This window comes from Halichoerus grypus, chromosome 5 (genome assembly GCF_964656455.1).
Source record: "Halichoerus grypus chromosome 5, mHalGry1.hap1.1, whole genome shotgun sequence".
Lineage (NCBI taxonomy): Eukaryota > Metazoa > Chordata > Mammalia > Carnivora > Phocidae > Halichoerus > Halichoerus grypus.
In genome coordinates, this window is record NC_135716.1 from 84812282 (window position 1) to 84829027 (window position 16746).

General features: G+C 42.7%; 1 protein-coding gene across 5 annotated transcripts in view; it reads right to left on the reverse strand.

Moving 5' to 3' along the window:
* TUFT1 (tuftelin 1) overlaps window positions 1-16746 on the reverse strand; it is a 43837-nt gene that overhangs the window by 20128 nt on the left and 6963 nt on the right. For 3 of the 5 annotated variants that reach the window (XM_078072437.1, XM_078072439.1, XM_078072436.1), the window contains exons 2-3: window positions 2016-2090; window positions 1517-1618 (exon numbers count right to left, since the gene is read on the reverse strand). In XM_078072437.1, coding sequence (XP_077928563.1) covers window positions 1517-1618; window positions 2016-2090 — 177 coding nt within the window. The remainder of the gene's footprint in view (window positions 1-1516; window positions 1619-2015; window positions 2091-16746) is intronic. The other 2 variants (XM_078072438.1, XM_078072440.1) reach the window with 1 other exon arrangement.

Here is a 16746-nt window from a genome sequence, read left to right on the forward strand (position 1 = left end):
TGGAACACTACATCAAAAACTAATGATGTAATGTATGGTGATTAACATAACATAATAAAATTTTTTTTTAAAGTTACAAAAAAAATATTTCCAAGTCATATATATCATAAGGATCTAGTCAGTATCCAGAATATATAAGGAACCCTTACATCTCGAAAATTAAAACACAATTGACTTAACAAAAATGACAATGTTTTATTTATAATATTCATATGCCAAACTCTTTTTGGCAAATTTAATTAATTATCATTAAAAGTCTTTTGGACTATTCACTGCTATTTAAAAATTCAAATATAGCCAGGGTAACACCATGGAGAAAGTGCGGCCACATTCGTTACTTGTACCTACACATAAACTCTTTAAACACAACTGAATTTTTAAATGGGCAAAGGATTTGAATAAATATTTCTCCAAAGAAGATACACAAACAGGCAATAAGCATATGAAAGCATGTCATCAGGGAAATGCAAATGAAAACCACAAGATATGGCTTCACATGCAATAGGATGGCTATAATCAAAAAGACAGATAATAACAAGTGTTGGTAAGGATATAAAGAAACTGGAACCCTCCTACATTGCTGGTGAGAATATAAAATAGAACAAATGTTTTGAGAAAAACTCTGGTAGTTCCTCAAAAGATTAAATATAGAGTTACCAAATGACCTAGCAATTCCACTCCTAGGTAGATACCAAGAAAACTGAAAACATATGTTCACACAAAAATCTGCACTTGAATATTCATAGTAGCATAATAGCCAGACAGTGGAAACAACCCAAATGTTCATCAACTGATGAGTGGGTAACAAAATGTGATATATCCATTCAAGGGAATGTTATTTAACCATTAAAAGGATTAAGTACTGACATATGTTACAACATGGCTGGATCTTGAAACTATTATGCTAAGTGAAAGAAGCCAGACACAAAGGCCACATGTTCTAGGATTCCATTTACGTGAGATGTCTAGAAGAGGCAAACCCACAGAGACAGAGAATAGATTGGTGATTGCCAGGAGCAGGAAAAGAGTAACTGAAAATATTCTGGAATTAATAGTGGTGATGATTGCCACAATCTGTGAACATACTCAAAACCTGAATTGTACACTTCAACTGAATCGATTGTATGGTATGTGAATTATGTCTCAAAGAGCTGTTTTTAAAAAGGAAGTAACAAAAACTGTTCTATTAAAAAAAAATAGTAAGTTCCCTAACCACACCTCCCACCTGTCTCCACAACCTCCAGCAGCTAAATATGGATAGTGGGATAGGCACCTAGAAAGGTCATCTCATCCATCCTCATGCCTACGGCTGAGTTGCACCAAAGTCACTACACACGGACTACGGTCTCCTGGTGTTAATTATCTTTCCAGGAAAATACCCAGGAACTAGCATTACAAGTCTGGTTCCTCCTAGTCAAACCACAGTCAAACCCTGTGGCAAAGTCTGCTGCTCCCTCTCACATGCCTGTCAGGAGAAAGAGGGGAGGGAGAAAGAGTGGAGGTGAACAAAGCTTACCTTAATGATCTCCTCATGGCCATCATTGGACTCCACCAGTTCTGAGGCCAGGGAATGACTGGTTGAGCGGCCAGACACCACGGCATAGGTCTTCCTGCCCGCCTGCCAGAGAGAGAGAGAGAGAGAGAAATGGCTCAGAAATCATGACAAGCCCAGAACTTCTGCCCCTTGACCAATGCAGAAGACCTGCTCCTCAGAAGATGTAAAGGGTTAGTCTGATTGTCCCTGCCAAAAATTCATTTCAGAACCTCTACCAGAAGCCACACAGCAGCAACACCGGACGGGGGAAATTAGCAGAAATTGCAGTTAGTTTTACTTTTAGTGGGGTCTCCCCATCCCCCAAAGCAGCGCACAATGCAGAGGTCAGGTGGTGTGTCTGAAAGGAGGTGATCCTGAGCGGCAGCAGAGATGGTTCCAGGCAGCACTGGCTTGGGAAGTCAGCAGCAAGGAAGGAGAACTGGCTGAGGGAGAGGTCTCACCCCACCAGAAACCTCGATACCTTCTGGGCTAAGTGTTCAAGTTCATCTCCTGTCAGTTCACTTTGTAGAGCCAGCCTGAGAATGTCCACGCTGCCCTAATAATGACAATGACAGCAACAATAACCCCTTACCTTTACGGTCCACGACTGGGACTTTGCCAGCCCTGTGGAGTGGGCCTTATTATCACCACTTAACAGACAGCAAAGCTGAGGTCTGGAGAGGTGACGTTAGCCTGCCTAAGATCAGTCACTCCTGGGTGGCAGGATGTCTCTGGGGCCTCTGACAGTGCTCTGTATACCACACCAGAGACTACACAGCATGCTGCTCCATGAAGCTCCAGAGGGGCTAGCTACCCTGGTCCTTGGATTACAGCACATTGCACGCATTCCCGTTTCCCCAGCCTTGAGGAAGGCATCCCCAATCCAGGGTTCCTGCACCTGACAGCCAACCAGGAAGCTACAGACGCACTTTCCAAGACTAGGATATCCTCCTTCTTGAGCCAAACTATAGGGCAGTAGTTGAATCCAAACCACCCCCTTTTTTTTAAGATTTACTTATTTAGGGGCGCCTGGGTGGCTCAGTCGGTTAAGCGTCTGCCTTCAGCTCAGGTCATGATCACAGGGTCCTGGGATTGAGCCCCGCATCAGGCTCCCTGCTCAGCGGGAGGCCTGCTTCTCCCTCTCCCACTCCCCTGCTTGTGTTCCCTCTCTCGCTGTCTCTCTCTGTCAAATAAATAAATAAAATCTTTGAAAAAAAAAAAGATTTACTTATTTATTTGAGAGAGAGAGTTGAGGGGGAGAGAGACACAGGAACTTAAGCAAACTCAGCACTAAGCACGGAGCCCAGTGCTGGGCTCAATCTCACCACCTGATCACCTGATCATAACCTGAGCCAAAACCAAGAGTCAGAAGCTTAACTGACTGCGCCACCCAGGCGCCCCCAAGCCCCTATTTTTATAAGGCATACAGAAATTATCCAAATGAAAGAAGGCAAGACAATAGGTATCTATCTACAGATGAGTCTAATTTCAAAGGAAGAAGCAGGTTTTCTTTCCTAACTCAAAGGAGGTTTAAAAAACAAACTGTGGGGGGCGCCTGGGTGGCTCAGTCATTAAGTGTCTGCCTTTGGCTCAGGTCATGATCCCAGGGTCCTGGGATCGAGTCCCACATCTGGCTCCCTGCTGGGTGAGCCTACTTCTCCCTCTCCCTCTGCCTGCCGCTCTGCCTACTTATGCTCTCTCTCTGTCAAATAAATATATAAAATCTTTTTTAAAAAGATAAAAAATAAAAAACAAAATGTGGGGCAAATAGAACACATTAAGAGGGAAATCATATGGGGCGCCTGGGTGGCTCAGTCGTTGAGCGTCTGCCTTCGGCTCAGGTCATGATCCCAGGATCCTGGGATCGAGCCCCGCATCAGGCTCCCCGCTCAGCGGGAGGCCTGCTTCTCCCTCTCCCACTCCCCCCTGCTTGTGTTTCCTCTCTCGCTGTCAATCTCTCTGTCAAATAAATAAATAAAAAAAATCTTTAAAAAAAAAAAGAGGGAAATCATATGGTAAATGGAAAAAGTAGGTGCTGAAGATCTGGGGAGATAACAACATTGAGAGAGGGTCAGCAAGGCAGAGTCAGCAACCCTGCCATAACCTGTGTTATGTGTAGAGTTGGATGAAAGATTTAGCCACGCTGGGCCTCTGGCTTACACCAGAAAAATAAGGAGTTGGACTAAGTATCTCTAAGGTTCCTTCCAGCTTTGATACAATGAGAGCATGAAAAGGGAGTATATGCTTCCCCCAGGCAATGATGGGAAGATGGGGGCTGAGCTACCCAAGGATAAAAGGGATCTTGAGGTCCAGGAGTATAAATGCCATCTTACCCTTAACAGGTTTTAAGGAACCCTCCTAACATTCCAAATGTCTGGTGGAAGGAAAGGAGGAAGAAAGAATGTGCCTAACTGAGGGAGCTGGGAGAAGCTTCTCTGGGCAGGGAATAGTCCTTCCGATTCAAGGAAGAGAGCTTGGGACAGAAGAAATCAGTCTCTGTGGTCAGATACTTAACTCTCAGTGTTCTCCTTATAAAATGGCAACACTACCCTCTAACACTACTAGGGTTTTTTTGTTGAAAATTAACTGAAAGTGTATGGAGGTTGTTCTCTGCCACATAAGAGAGAGGTACTCAAATATTAGCCTCCTCTTACTTCTTGAAATGAACCCAAATTTGGGACAGATGGAAGACACTCCCACATGGCCCTTCCACCTTCCCAATCCTAGCAATGTAGCTGCTTTTACAAAAATACTTAAATCCTACCAAATACAAGTTAGGTCCTTCGTGGGGGCATTTCAGGCCCTCCGGAGCCTGGGTCAACTCACTTCTTCTGTTACTGCTTCTCAAAGCCCCTGGCCCAGTACATCTCACCTCAGTGACTTGGCTTTCACCATTTCTCTTAAATGTCCTTTCTTCCCGTTTTCACATGGGGCATCTACCAGGCCCTCCAGAATTCACACTGAAATCCACATCTTACATGACTCTTCCCTACATCCAGTGGGAACACCCCCCCAGCTCCCTCAGCATCACAGGGCCTCCCGTGGCACCTGCCTCTCAGTTATTTATGTTCCATGAGGAACTGCCCCTTCTGTTAACTCCTTGTGGGCTGCTGTCTGCCACAGTCCTTTACACAGGTAAGTATTTTCTGAATGTATATGAGTGCTCCATGACATCTAGATCAAGAGAACATTACACAAGAAAGAAGAGGAAATGATTTCAAAATAGCCAGAGTGGCTGCCAACTCTTTTTTCCCCAGGACACAGACAGGCACTTAGGTTAAAACATCTCTCCATACCGGGAGGCAGCTGGGGAAAGCTGGGGCATCCCTCAGCCAAAATAAAGGGGTTATTATTAGCTAATGAAGATCATCAAGTCTGGTTTATTGTATGAACCCAGGCATTCTAACTGAAAGAGCACAGACAACTAGGCTAGATGGAAGCCTTTGAGAAGTCATCTCACCCATTCATGTTATCAGAATTCCAGGTGGACAGGAGAAAGTAGGCAACTTGCAAAAGTACTCAAAGAAATAATGGCTGAAAACTTTCCAAATTTTGCAAAAGACATAAACCCGCAGATTCAAGGAGCTGAGCAAATCCCAAACACGATGAGCCCCCAAATCATGCCAAGACACATCATAATTAAACTTCTGATAACTAAAGACAAAGAAAAAATCTTTTCAAGTCAGAGAAAAAAATGCCACCTTACTTATAGGGGGAAAACACTCTGAATAAAAAGGAGATTTTTCATCAGAAACCAGGAAGACCAGAAGAAAATGGCACACTATTTTCAAGTACTGAAAAAAACCTCTTAATCAACAATCCTATGACCAAAAAATCTTCTTCAGGAGTGAGGGGGAAATCAAGATGTTCTCAGGTAAAGGAAAACTAAGAGAATTTGTTACCAATATAGCTACACTAAAAGAATGGCTGTAGGGGAACCTGGGTGGCTCAGATAGTTCAGTGTCCGACTATTGATTTTGCCTCAGGTCATGATCTCAGGGTCGTGAGATCAAGTTCCACATTGGGCTCTGTGCTCAGCGTGAAGTCTGCTTGTCCCTCTCCTTCTGCTCCTCCCCCCACTCTTGCACTCTCTCTCTGGGATAAATAATAAAATCTTTTTTAAAAAGTGGGGCACCTGGGTGGCTCAGTCGGTTAGGCAGCTGGCTCTTGATTTTGGCTCAGGTCATGATCTCGGGGTCCTGGGATGCAGCCCTGTGTGGGCTCGGCATCCTATGATGGGCTCTGCACTCAGCACAGAGTCTGCTTGGGATTCTCTCCCTCCCCCTCTGCCCTTCCCCTCTTCGAGAGCTTTCTCTCCCTTTACCTCTTTAAAAAAAAAAAAAAGGCTGTAAAAGGTCTTCAAACAGAAAGGAAACAATACAAAAGAAACTTTGGAACATGAGAAAGACAGAAACAACATGGAAGCAAAAACATCATTAAATACAATAGGTTTTCCCTCTCCTCTTGGGCTTTCTAAAATACGTTTGATGGTTGAAGATAAAATTATGACACTGTCTGATTAGGTTCTAAATGTACACAGAGGAGGGGCCACCTCAGTGACTCAGTCAGCTGAGCTTCCAACTTTTTTTTTTTTTTTTAAAGATTTTATTTATTTGACAGAGAGAGAGACAGCAAGAGAGCGAACACAAGCAGGGTGGGTGAGAGAGGGAGAAGCAGGCTTCCTGCTGAGCAGGGAACCTGATGCAGGGCTCGATCCCAGGACTCTGGGATCATGACCTGAGCAGAAGGCAGACGCTTAACCCACTGAACCACCCAGGTGCTCCTGAGCTTCCAACTCTTGATCTCAGCTCAGGTCACAATCTCAGGGTAGTGAGATCAAGCCCCACTCAGGCTCCACGCTCAGTGGAGAATCTGCTTGAGATTCTCTGTCTCCCTCTCCCTCTTTCCCTTCTCCCACTCTCTCTCACTCTCTAAATAAATAAAATCTTTAAAAAAATAAATAAATAAAAGTACATAGAGGTAATATTTAAATTAATTTTATTATGAATGGGGGAGGGTAAAGGAAGGTAAGGTTTCTATACTTCACTCAAACTGGTAAAATGGCAACTGGTAGACTGTGATAAGTTATACTTATACAAGTGTAATACCCTGAGCAATCATTAGAAGTCTATACAAACAGGTAACACTCAAAAACAACAAACGAGGGGTGCCTGGGTGGCTCAGTCATTAAGCGTCTGCCTTCGGCTCAGGTCATGATCCCGGGATCCTGGGATCGAGCCCCGCATCAGGCTCCCTGCTCAGCGGAGAGCCTGCTTCTCCCTCTCCCTCTGCCTGTTGCTTGTGTTCCCTCTCTTGCTGTGTCTCTCTCTGTCAAATAAATAAATAAAATCTTTAAAAAAAAAAAATGTTAGTGTATTCCTTATAATCTTTCTACGCCTATTTTTTAAAAACATACTACTGTACAAAGTTATATACTTGCTTTTTCCCTTTAATATTACATTGTTAATAATAATGCAATATATGTTAAGAAAGAAAAAAAGAAGAAGAATGTAGCAGGAGGGGAAGAATGAAGGGGGGGAAATCGGAGGGGGAGAAGAACCATGAGAGACGATGGACTCTGAAAAACAAACTGAGGGTTCTAGAGGGGAGGGGGTGGGAGGATGGGTTAGCCTGGTGATGGGTATTGAGGAGGGCACGTTCTGCATGGAGCACTGGGTGTTATGCACAAACAATGAATCATGGAACACTATATCTAAAACTAATGATGTAATGTATGGGGATTAACATAACAATAAAAAATTTTTTTAAAAATTACATTGTTAATTTCCATCATACTCAACATTCTTCAAAACTGGCTCTTAATGACCACTAGTATGCCACTGAATAGATTAAACTAAATAAACTTAGGTATTCAAACTAAGCCCCCTCCCTTGCCCCCACTTTTGTAGATTACTGTCAAATTCTTTTTTTTTTTTTTAAGATTTTATTTATTTATTTGACAGAGAGAGAGAGGCAGGGAGAGAAGGAACACAAGCAGGGGGAGTGGGAGAGGGAGAAGCAGGCTTCCGGCGGAGCAGGGAGCCCGATGCGGGACTCGATCCCAGGATCCTGGGATCATGACCTGAGCCGAAGGCAGACGCTTAACGACTGAGCCACCCAGGCACCCCTCTTTTTATTTCTTATATATTTATTTTTTTATTTCGGAAAATATATTTTCTTTTGACAGTTAGAATGAGATGATACACAATAGTACCTAGATTACCACCAAATTTATTGCCTCGTCTGTTACCCCTCAAGCCCAAATGACTTTCTCTCGTCTTTGCAGAAAAAGAATCACATTTGGAACAGTTGGACCTGTGCTCAAACACTGATTCTGGCTTTCATTTCTTGTGTGTATTGATTTATTCTCCCTCAGCCTTAGCGTATTAGTTGGTAAGATGGACAGTATGATGCTTAAGTGAAAATATAGTGACTAAAACACATAAACAAAAGTTCCAGTTCCTCAAAATTTGATGTACTGCTCCTCAAAATTTGATGCAATGCTCCTCTTCAAAATATTTGCCATAGCATATGCTTATCGCTAAAGTAAAAGAGTCTTGTTGGAAAAAGATGTATATTTACTTCTACCGCACACCATATACAAATATCAATTTCAAGTGGATTGCATATTTATTTATTTATTTATTTTAAATATTTTATTTATTTATTTGTCAGAGAGAGAGTGAGCACAAGCAGGGGTAATGGCAGGCAGGAGCCTGATGTGGGACTCGATCCTAGCACCCTGGGATCACGACCTGAGCTGAAGGCAGAAGCTTAACTGACTGAGCCACCCAGGTGTCCCTGGATTGCAGATTTAAATGTAAAAAGCAAAAAATATCTTCCCCATAAAAAATTTGATAAATTGGACTATATTAAAATTTTGAACTTTTGTTCATCAAAAGAGAGTGCATGACAATCCACAGAGCAGAAGGTATTCACTCTATATATCTGGCAAAGAATATTCAGAATATATTAAGAATTCCTATAAAACAAAAAGACTAAATACAACATGGTCTCCTGGACTGAATCCTGGATGAGAAAAAGTACATTAGTGGAAAAACTGGCAAAATCCAAATAAAACCTATACTTTAGTTAATAGTCTTGTATCAACATTAATTTTCTTAGTTATGACAAAGGTACCATGGTTACGTAAGATGTTAACATTGGGGGAAACTGAGCAAAGAGTATATTGAGAATTCTCTGTAATATCTTTGCAACTTTCCTATAAACTTAACTTAGTATTATTCCAAAATAAAAAGTTTACTTAAAGAAAGAGAGAGAGAGAAAGGGCAAGGAGGGAAAGAAAGGGAGAGAAAGCAGGTGCCCAACAGAAAAATGGACAAAAGACTTCAAAAGACACATCACATAAGAGGATATCCAAATGGTCAATAAACATCTGAAAAGGGTTCAGTCTCATTAGTCATTGTCACCAAAGAGCTAGACAATAACCACAAGGCAATACTACAAAATACCCATCAGAAAGACTACAAATGAGAGCAAAAAACAATCGTTGGGGGCTATGGAACAATTAGAACTCTCCTACACTGATGGTGGGATTGCTTGTTACCATAATTTCCTTGGAAACATCTACCAAAGATGAACACTTGCAAACCCTGTAGCACAGCAATTCTACTGCCAGTTATCTACCCAAGGGATGGGGCGGCTGGGTGATAGACACTGGGGAGGGTATGTGCTATGGTGAGCGCTGTGAATTGTGCAAGACTGTTGAATCACAGACCTGTATCTCTGAAACAAATAATGCAATATATGTTAAGGAAAAAAAAAAAAAGAAGAAGATAGCAGGAGGGGAAGAATAAAGGGGGGGAAATCGGAGGGGGAGACGAACCATGAGAGGCGATGGACTCTGAGAAACAAACTGAGGGTTCTAGAGGGGAGGGGGGTGGGAGGATGGGTTAGCCCAGTGATGGGTATTAAAGAGGGCACATTCTGCATGGAGCACTGGGTGTTGTGCACAAACAATGAATCATGGAACACTACATCAAAAGCTAATGATGTAATGTATGGTCATTAACATAACAATAAAACAATTTTTAAAAAAGAAATGTATACCTATGTTCCCCCTAAAAACAAAAAAATTCTACTCATAAAAAAATGATACTAGAATGTTCACAGTAGCATTTCTCATAATAGCCAAAAATTAGAATTTATCCAAATGTTCAAGAATAAAATGGATAGAGGCACCTGGATGGCTAAGTTGGTAGAGCATGCAACTCAATCTCAGGGTTGAAAGTTTGACCCCAGGATGGGTGTAGAGATTACTTACTTACTTACTTACATACATACATACAACCAAATTTTTTTTTAAGGCTTTTATTTATTTGAGAGAGAGAGAACTGTGGTAGGGAGGGGCAGGGCGGGGGGAGAAAGAGAGAGAGAGAGAAGCAGACTCCCTGCTGGGCAGGAAGCCCAATGTCAGGCTCGATCTCAGGACCCAGAGATCATGACCTGAGCTGAAGGCAGATGCTTAACCAACTGAGCCACCCAGGCGCCTCTTTATTTTCTTCTTTTAAAGATCTAATTTTTTTAAGACGTATTTATTTTTAAAAATGAGAGAGAGAGCACATGGGGGAGGGGCAAAGAGAAAGAGTCTTAAGCAGACTCTGCACTGAGCACAGAGCCCAACATGGGGCTTCTTCTCACAACCCTGAGATCACGACCTGAGTGAAAACCAAGAGTCGGCCTCATAACCTACTGCGCCACCCAGGCACCCCTAAAGATTTTATTTTATTTTTTAAAGATTTTACTTATTTATTTTAGAGAGAGAGAGACAGCATAAGCAGGAGGGGCAGAGGGAGAGGGAGAGAGAGAATCTCAAGCAAACTCCACACTGAGCATGGAGTCCAACACAGAGCTCGATCCCAGGACCATGGTTACATAAGATATTAACATTGGGGGAAACTGAGCAAAGAGTATATTGAGAATTCTCTGTAATATCTTTGCAACTTTCCTATAAACTTAACTTAGTATTATTCCAAAATAAAAAGTTTACTTAAAGAGAGAGAGAGAAAGGGCACCCACCGCATACTACTCTATAGCGATGATCCCGTTCCTTTATAACTACTTATTCATGCAACTCCTCCAGTAAAATCAGAAGCTTATTTAGCACAGTGTCTGAACTAAGTAGGTTCTCAAAAAATATACACTGCATCAATTCCAGGTGATGAGACCAAGGATTTCCCCAATTCCCTTTCTTATGAGAAACTCAAACTTCTCAGTTTAGAGAAGCAATATGGAATACTGGAAAAGGCAAACATAAAAAGAGGGGAAACAAAAATAATGAGCAAAGGCTAAGAAAGGTAACTCTAAGAAGAAATATAAGTAGCTAATAGACATATGAAAAGATACTCTGCATGGAGACAGATGGTAGCTACACTTGTGAGCACAGCATAACATATAGACTTATTGAATCACTATGCTGTACACTTAAAACTAATATCACAAGGTGTGTCAATTATATTTCAATTAAAAATAATGATATAATAAAATTAAAAGTTTAATGTATAAATAAATAGATCAGTTGGTAGATAGATGGGACATATGGATTGATAAAGTAGAGGTTTGGTCTGAATACAGGGAGTTGGGTCAGTTAAGTCAAGCCATTCACTATCAAGAGCTATATTATCCAATATGGTAGCCATTAGCCACATGTGGCTATCGACCACTTGGAATGTGGCCAGTCCAAATAGAGATGTTCTGTACAAAGACATAGTACAAAAAATTGAATAATTTCTTTTTATCCTGATCACTTGGAATGATAACCTTTGCATATATTGGGTTAAATAAAATCTATTATTGGAAAAAATTTTAATGTAAAATTTAAAAATATATGAAAGATGCTCAACCTCACCAGTAATTAGGGAAATGTTAGTTAAAACAATAATGAGTTATCATCTTGGGGAGAATTTCACTAAATTGATAGATTTAAGAAGTGTAGGGGCACCTGGGTGGTGCAGTTGGTTAAACCTCTAACTCTGGGTTTCGGCTCAGGTGATCTCAGGGTCGTGAGATGAAGCCTTGAGTCAGGCTCCGAGCTCAGCCCTTGGAGTCAGCTTGGGAATGTCTCTCCCTCTCCTTCTGCCCCTCCCACTCATGCGCGCTCTCTCTCTCTCTCAAATAAATAAATAAATCTTTAAATTAAGAAAAAGAAGTGTAAAGAGGAAACATGCACATATATGCTCACAGCAGCATTGTTTGTAACGGCTACACACTTTCAACAGCCCAGATGATCCGCTGACAAGAAAAAGGATGAATAAACTCTGGCATATTAGTACAATGAACTAGTATTCATCTGTGAAAATAACTGAATTACAGCTTCACGTATCGACATGAATGAATCTCCAAATTAATGGTAAGTTTAAAAGCAAGCTATAGAAGGGGAACCTGGCTGGCTCAGTCGGAAGACCATGTGAGTCTTGATCTCAGGGTCATGAGTTTAAGCCCCACATTGGGTGCAGAGATTACTTTCATTAATTAATTAATTAATTTTAAAAAAAAAACAAGCTAGAGAATATAGATAATATCATGAATATAAAGTTCAAAATATGTCAACTCAAGCACTATATCACTTGTCCATGTAGGAAAAGTATAACAAAGAGCAAGGAAATAAACACAAAATTCGAGTCAGTGATCACTTCTGTGGAGGAAGGAGAGGGTTATGAACTAGGAAGGACCCCAGGGGCTTCAAAAAGATTGGTAATGTTCTATTTCTTAAGCTGAGTGTTCAGTGCACAGCTGTCCATTTTATTGCTCTGCTTTAAAGCTTCCCATATACACAAGCCTTCTTTCTTGCTCTCAGTAAAGCAATGGACTTTTCTTCATGTAAATCCTGCAGAAATAGCATTTGTAGACCAACAAATTGGCAAATATTAAAGATACTGGTGCACCTGGGTGGCTCAGTCAGTTAAGCATCTGCCTTCGGCTCAGGTCATGATCCCAGGATCCTGGGATGGAGCCCTGAGTCCGGCTCCCTGCTCAGCAGGGAGTCTGCTTCTCCCTCTCTCTTTGCCCCTCCCCTTCGCTTATGCTCTCTCTCTCTCACAAAATAAATAAATAAAATCTTTAAAAAAAAAAGATACTGATAATATCCAGGATTGGTGAGGGTGCAGGAAGAAAGAGTAATTTCATATATTGTTAGAGAGAGTGTAAGTTTATACAAGTATTTTGGGAATTTGGCAATATTAATAAAAAGTATTTGCACATTTTGTAAACCTTTTGACCCAGTAATTCCACTTTTAGGAATATGCCTTATGAGGGGCGCCTGGGTGGCTCAGTCGTTAAGGTCTGCCTTTGGCTCAGGTCATGATCCCAGGGTCCTGGGATCGAGCCCCACATCAGGCTCCCTGCTCGGTGGGAAGCCTGCTTCTCCCTCTCCCACTCCCCCTGCTTGTGTTCCCTCTCTCGCTGTGTCTCTCTCTGTCAAATAAATAAAATCTTTAAAAAAAAAAAAAAAAAAAAGGAATATGCCTTATGAAAATCCACACACATTTGCCCAAAGATACATGTGTCAAACTGTTGACGGCAGTACTGTTTACAATAGTTACAAACTGGGAACAGCATAACTATCCTCTAGTAGGTGAGTGAGTGAATGAAGTATGGTATCATCTGCACTATGGAATACTACACTGCTGATAAATAAACTTCTGGGGATGCCTGGGTGGCTCAGTCGTTAAGCGTCTGCCTTTGGCTCAGGTCATGATCCCAGGGTCCTGGGATCAAGCCCCACATCGGGCTCCCTGCTTAGCAGGAAGCCTGTTTCTCCCTCTCCCACTTCCCCTGCTCATGTTCCCTCTCTCACTGTGTCTTTGTCAAATAAATAAATAAAATCTTTTAAAAAAAGTAAACTTCTGGGTGCCTGGGTGGCTCAGTCGGCTAAGCGGCTGCCTTCGGCTCAGGTCATGATCCCAGGGTCCTGGGATTGAGCCCCGCATCGGGCTCCCTGCTCAGCAGGGAGTCTGCTTCTCCCTCTCCCACTCCCCTTGCTTGTGTTCCCTCTCTCGTTGTCTCTCTCTCTGTCAAATAAATCAATAAAAAATCTTTAAAAAAAATAAAAATAAAAAAATAAACTTCTGTGAACTGACAGAAAATGATCTCCAAGATAAAGTAGGAAAAAAGCAAGGCACTAATTCATAAAAAAATGACTTCCTATTTATTTAAGTACATATATATATGTTTACAGTAATTGTCAACTCCTATATATAGCAATTACTATGTGCTGAGCCCTACTGGGCTCTGTTCTAAGTGCTTTATATATATTAACTCATTTAATCCTCATAATAGTACTATATGGTAAATATTATTATCAATATCCTTATTTTATAGATGAGAAAACCAAGGCACAGACGTTAAGTATCTTGCCCACGGCCATATAACTAGCAAGGGTCAGAGCCAGGATTCAAACCCAGGTCCTGTAGCTCTAGAGTCAGTGTTCCCAACCACCATGCCACAGGGCATTTCTAGAATGTAAGCACATGGAAGAAGCACTGACTTTATACACATTAAACAGGAGAAGGACAAAGGAGTAAAGGGACTTTCAGTCCATGCTTCTACAGTGTTTTAAACTTTAGCAACAAAAATGTGTTTGTGCAGCACTGGTCTAGTAAAATATCTAAATTAAGAGAAAGCAAGAAAAAGTGCTAAACTTGGAGTTGGAGGTGGGGTCTGAGTCAAACTGACACCTATTAATCCTTGAGCAAATCACTTTATCTCTTAGGGCCTGTTTTCTATCTGCAAAATGGTAGTGATAATAGGTACCCTGCCTACATTTAACGCAGGACAGGTAGAGATGTAGGATAGTGTGAAAGTGCTTTGCAAACCATAAATCACTTCACAAAGGTGAGACAGCATTACTTTCCCAAGGAGCTCTGGGAAGACACGGGGAGGAGGGTGGGTGAGCCAAATTGTCTAAATGAAGCCTGTGAACAAATCTAGGGTTCTCTCTGCCACCTCAGCCTCCAGAACCAGAGAATCCAGTCTGCAAGGCCATGAACCTCAAACCACAACCCCAGCCCAGAGCTAAGGAGGGAAACCCAGGCCCAACTCTGCCTGGTGCCATTAGCTGTTTTCTGGAGCTGGAGTGATCTCAGGGCTATGAGAAGGTTCCAGGGAGCTTTAGGAATACCCCAAAATGTCTAGCAGGGAAGTCCCACTGGGCACTCTCTGAAAGGCAAGATAAGAAGCAGAGCCTTCTCTAGGGAAAAAGAAGCAGCTAATCACAAGGTAAGCAGCCTCTAACCTCATAAACATTCTTGGGGAGAAGCCCAGCCACCTCCAAATTACAGGCAGCCTCTCAAACAAATCTCCAGCTGTGAGTCACTCCTCAGAGCAGGGAGGGGATAAACACATAGCTGAGGGGTTAGAGATCAAGACGCTGTGGGGAAATGATAGGGAGATAAAGAGGGAGGCCCCAGAGGTTCTCACACCCCAGGCTCATGTGATAGGGGACAGATCTATAGGAAATTATTGCTCCTATTCCCTAGGCTGCTATGGGGGCCATGAGCATGGGTGGCAGGGGAGGGTCAAGGGTCTTTCTAAGAAGAAGTAAGGGCAGTAGAGATTGTCCCTGAGCTGGAAGCCAGCATCCTTAATTCATCTTCACTCTATAACCCATTCCTCCATCACTCTGTCCCTCAGTCCTATCCCCTGAGAAATGGGAATAGCCAGCCGCTTGAAACACTGGCTCCCAAGAGGCCAGCACAAGGAAAGCCCCAATAAAGTCAAAGAGGGCCAGACAGGGTGGTTGGGGCTTACCCTCCCTTGGCTGCCACTCCACTCTCAGGTTTTGGGCAGCCTTGGTTCTGCCTTCTACTGGGCTCTCTAGGCCAGAGATGGCCCTTTGTCAAGTATGACACAAAGAATTATTCCACTCCTCCCCACAGATTAGCCAACAAAACAGGTGTCTGCTTTTTGTCTGGCTACCTGCCCAGCGGCATGGGCTGGACAAACACCATGCAGAGGGCTGACCAGGGTGATTGGGAGGTGAAATGAGCAAAAGGATTTAGGGTGGCACCCTAAATGGGGCAGCCTTTCTCATCACCTGGAGACCTGGCACAGGCAACCGCCGGGGCAGAAGAGCCCTAACAGTGAGTGTGTATAAGGAGGGAGGTGGGCTTGAACACCTCCGTTCATGCTCAAGACAGGATCAGAGGCCATGGATATTGACAACTGATGTGTCTGGTTTCCTCTTTTTCCATGACTATTTCTACTGCCTCGTCTTGATTTACAAATAAAACCTGGAAAACCTACAAAAATAAGTGTTTTGTTGTTTATCTAGGAATAATACAGAAAATATTGCTGTTATTTTTGGTGAAGAAAATCAATTTTGTATAGTTTATTTCAACCTAAATAAAATGTGAATTTTGTTTAAAAAAAAAAAAAAAGGAGGGAGGTGGGCTCCTGAAAGCTCAACTCTGAAGAAGACACCCTTTTGCTGAGCTAGTCGGTCTCCAGGAAACCCGCCAGGTGCTCAGTCAGCCTGGGATGGAGGGGCAGTGCTCCCTCCTCTCGTCATTTTGTCATTTTTTACTTTTGTGCCTCCAGACCCTAGAAAATCATTTCCTTTTTCTTCCTTCATCTACCCATCTCCATCATACCCTCTATTTTCTTCTCCTCTACCTGCCCCTGCTGGCCAGGCTTAAACCTAGGCCACCAGCCTCCCTGGCACATACCTATTCCCCTAACTAAGCCTCCCCACCCCTAAGAAACAAAAGCATTTCACAAGACTCTGCATTGTGACCCAGAGAGGCATGTACCATAATTACCGGCAGGCGGGGAAGCTCGTCTCACCTGCTGAGTATATGTGTCTGGAACCGAAACCATCTGGATGAACACCCCATCCCCCACCCCAGAAAAATATGGCGCCAAATGCCAGGTGATTGGCTAAGCCTCCTATCCCAGATCCTCTGGCAGAGCTCAGGATTCCCCAGATTCCTGGCAGGCTTGGAGACATCAGCTGTAGTACTCTAGAAAGTAAGAATCTGGCGATGGATGGGGGAGACGGAATGGTGTGAGGAGGAATTTACGGGCTGAGCTGGGGACAGGTGTCCTGAGTGGAAGGAACAGGCAGTCACCAAACTTGAAAGGTCCCTCTGCCCAGGAGTTTCTTCCCCGCCCTGGGGTCACAGAGCCAGTGCTGTCAGCATTTTGGAATTCATTCATTCCTCTGGAGTACCAGTGACTCCAGAGGAATCCTCTTT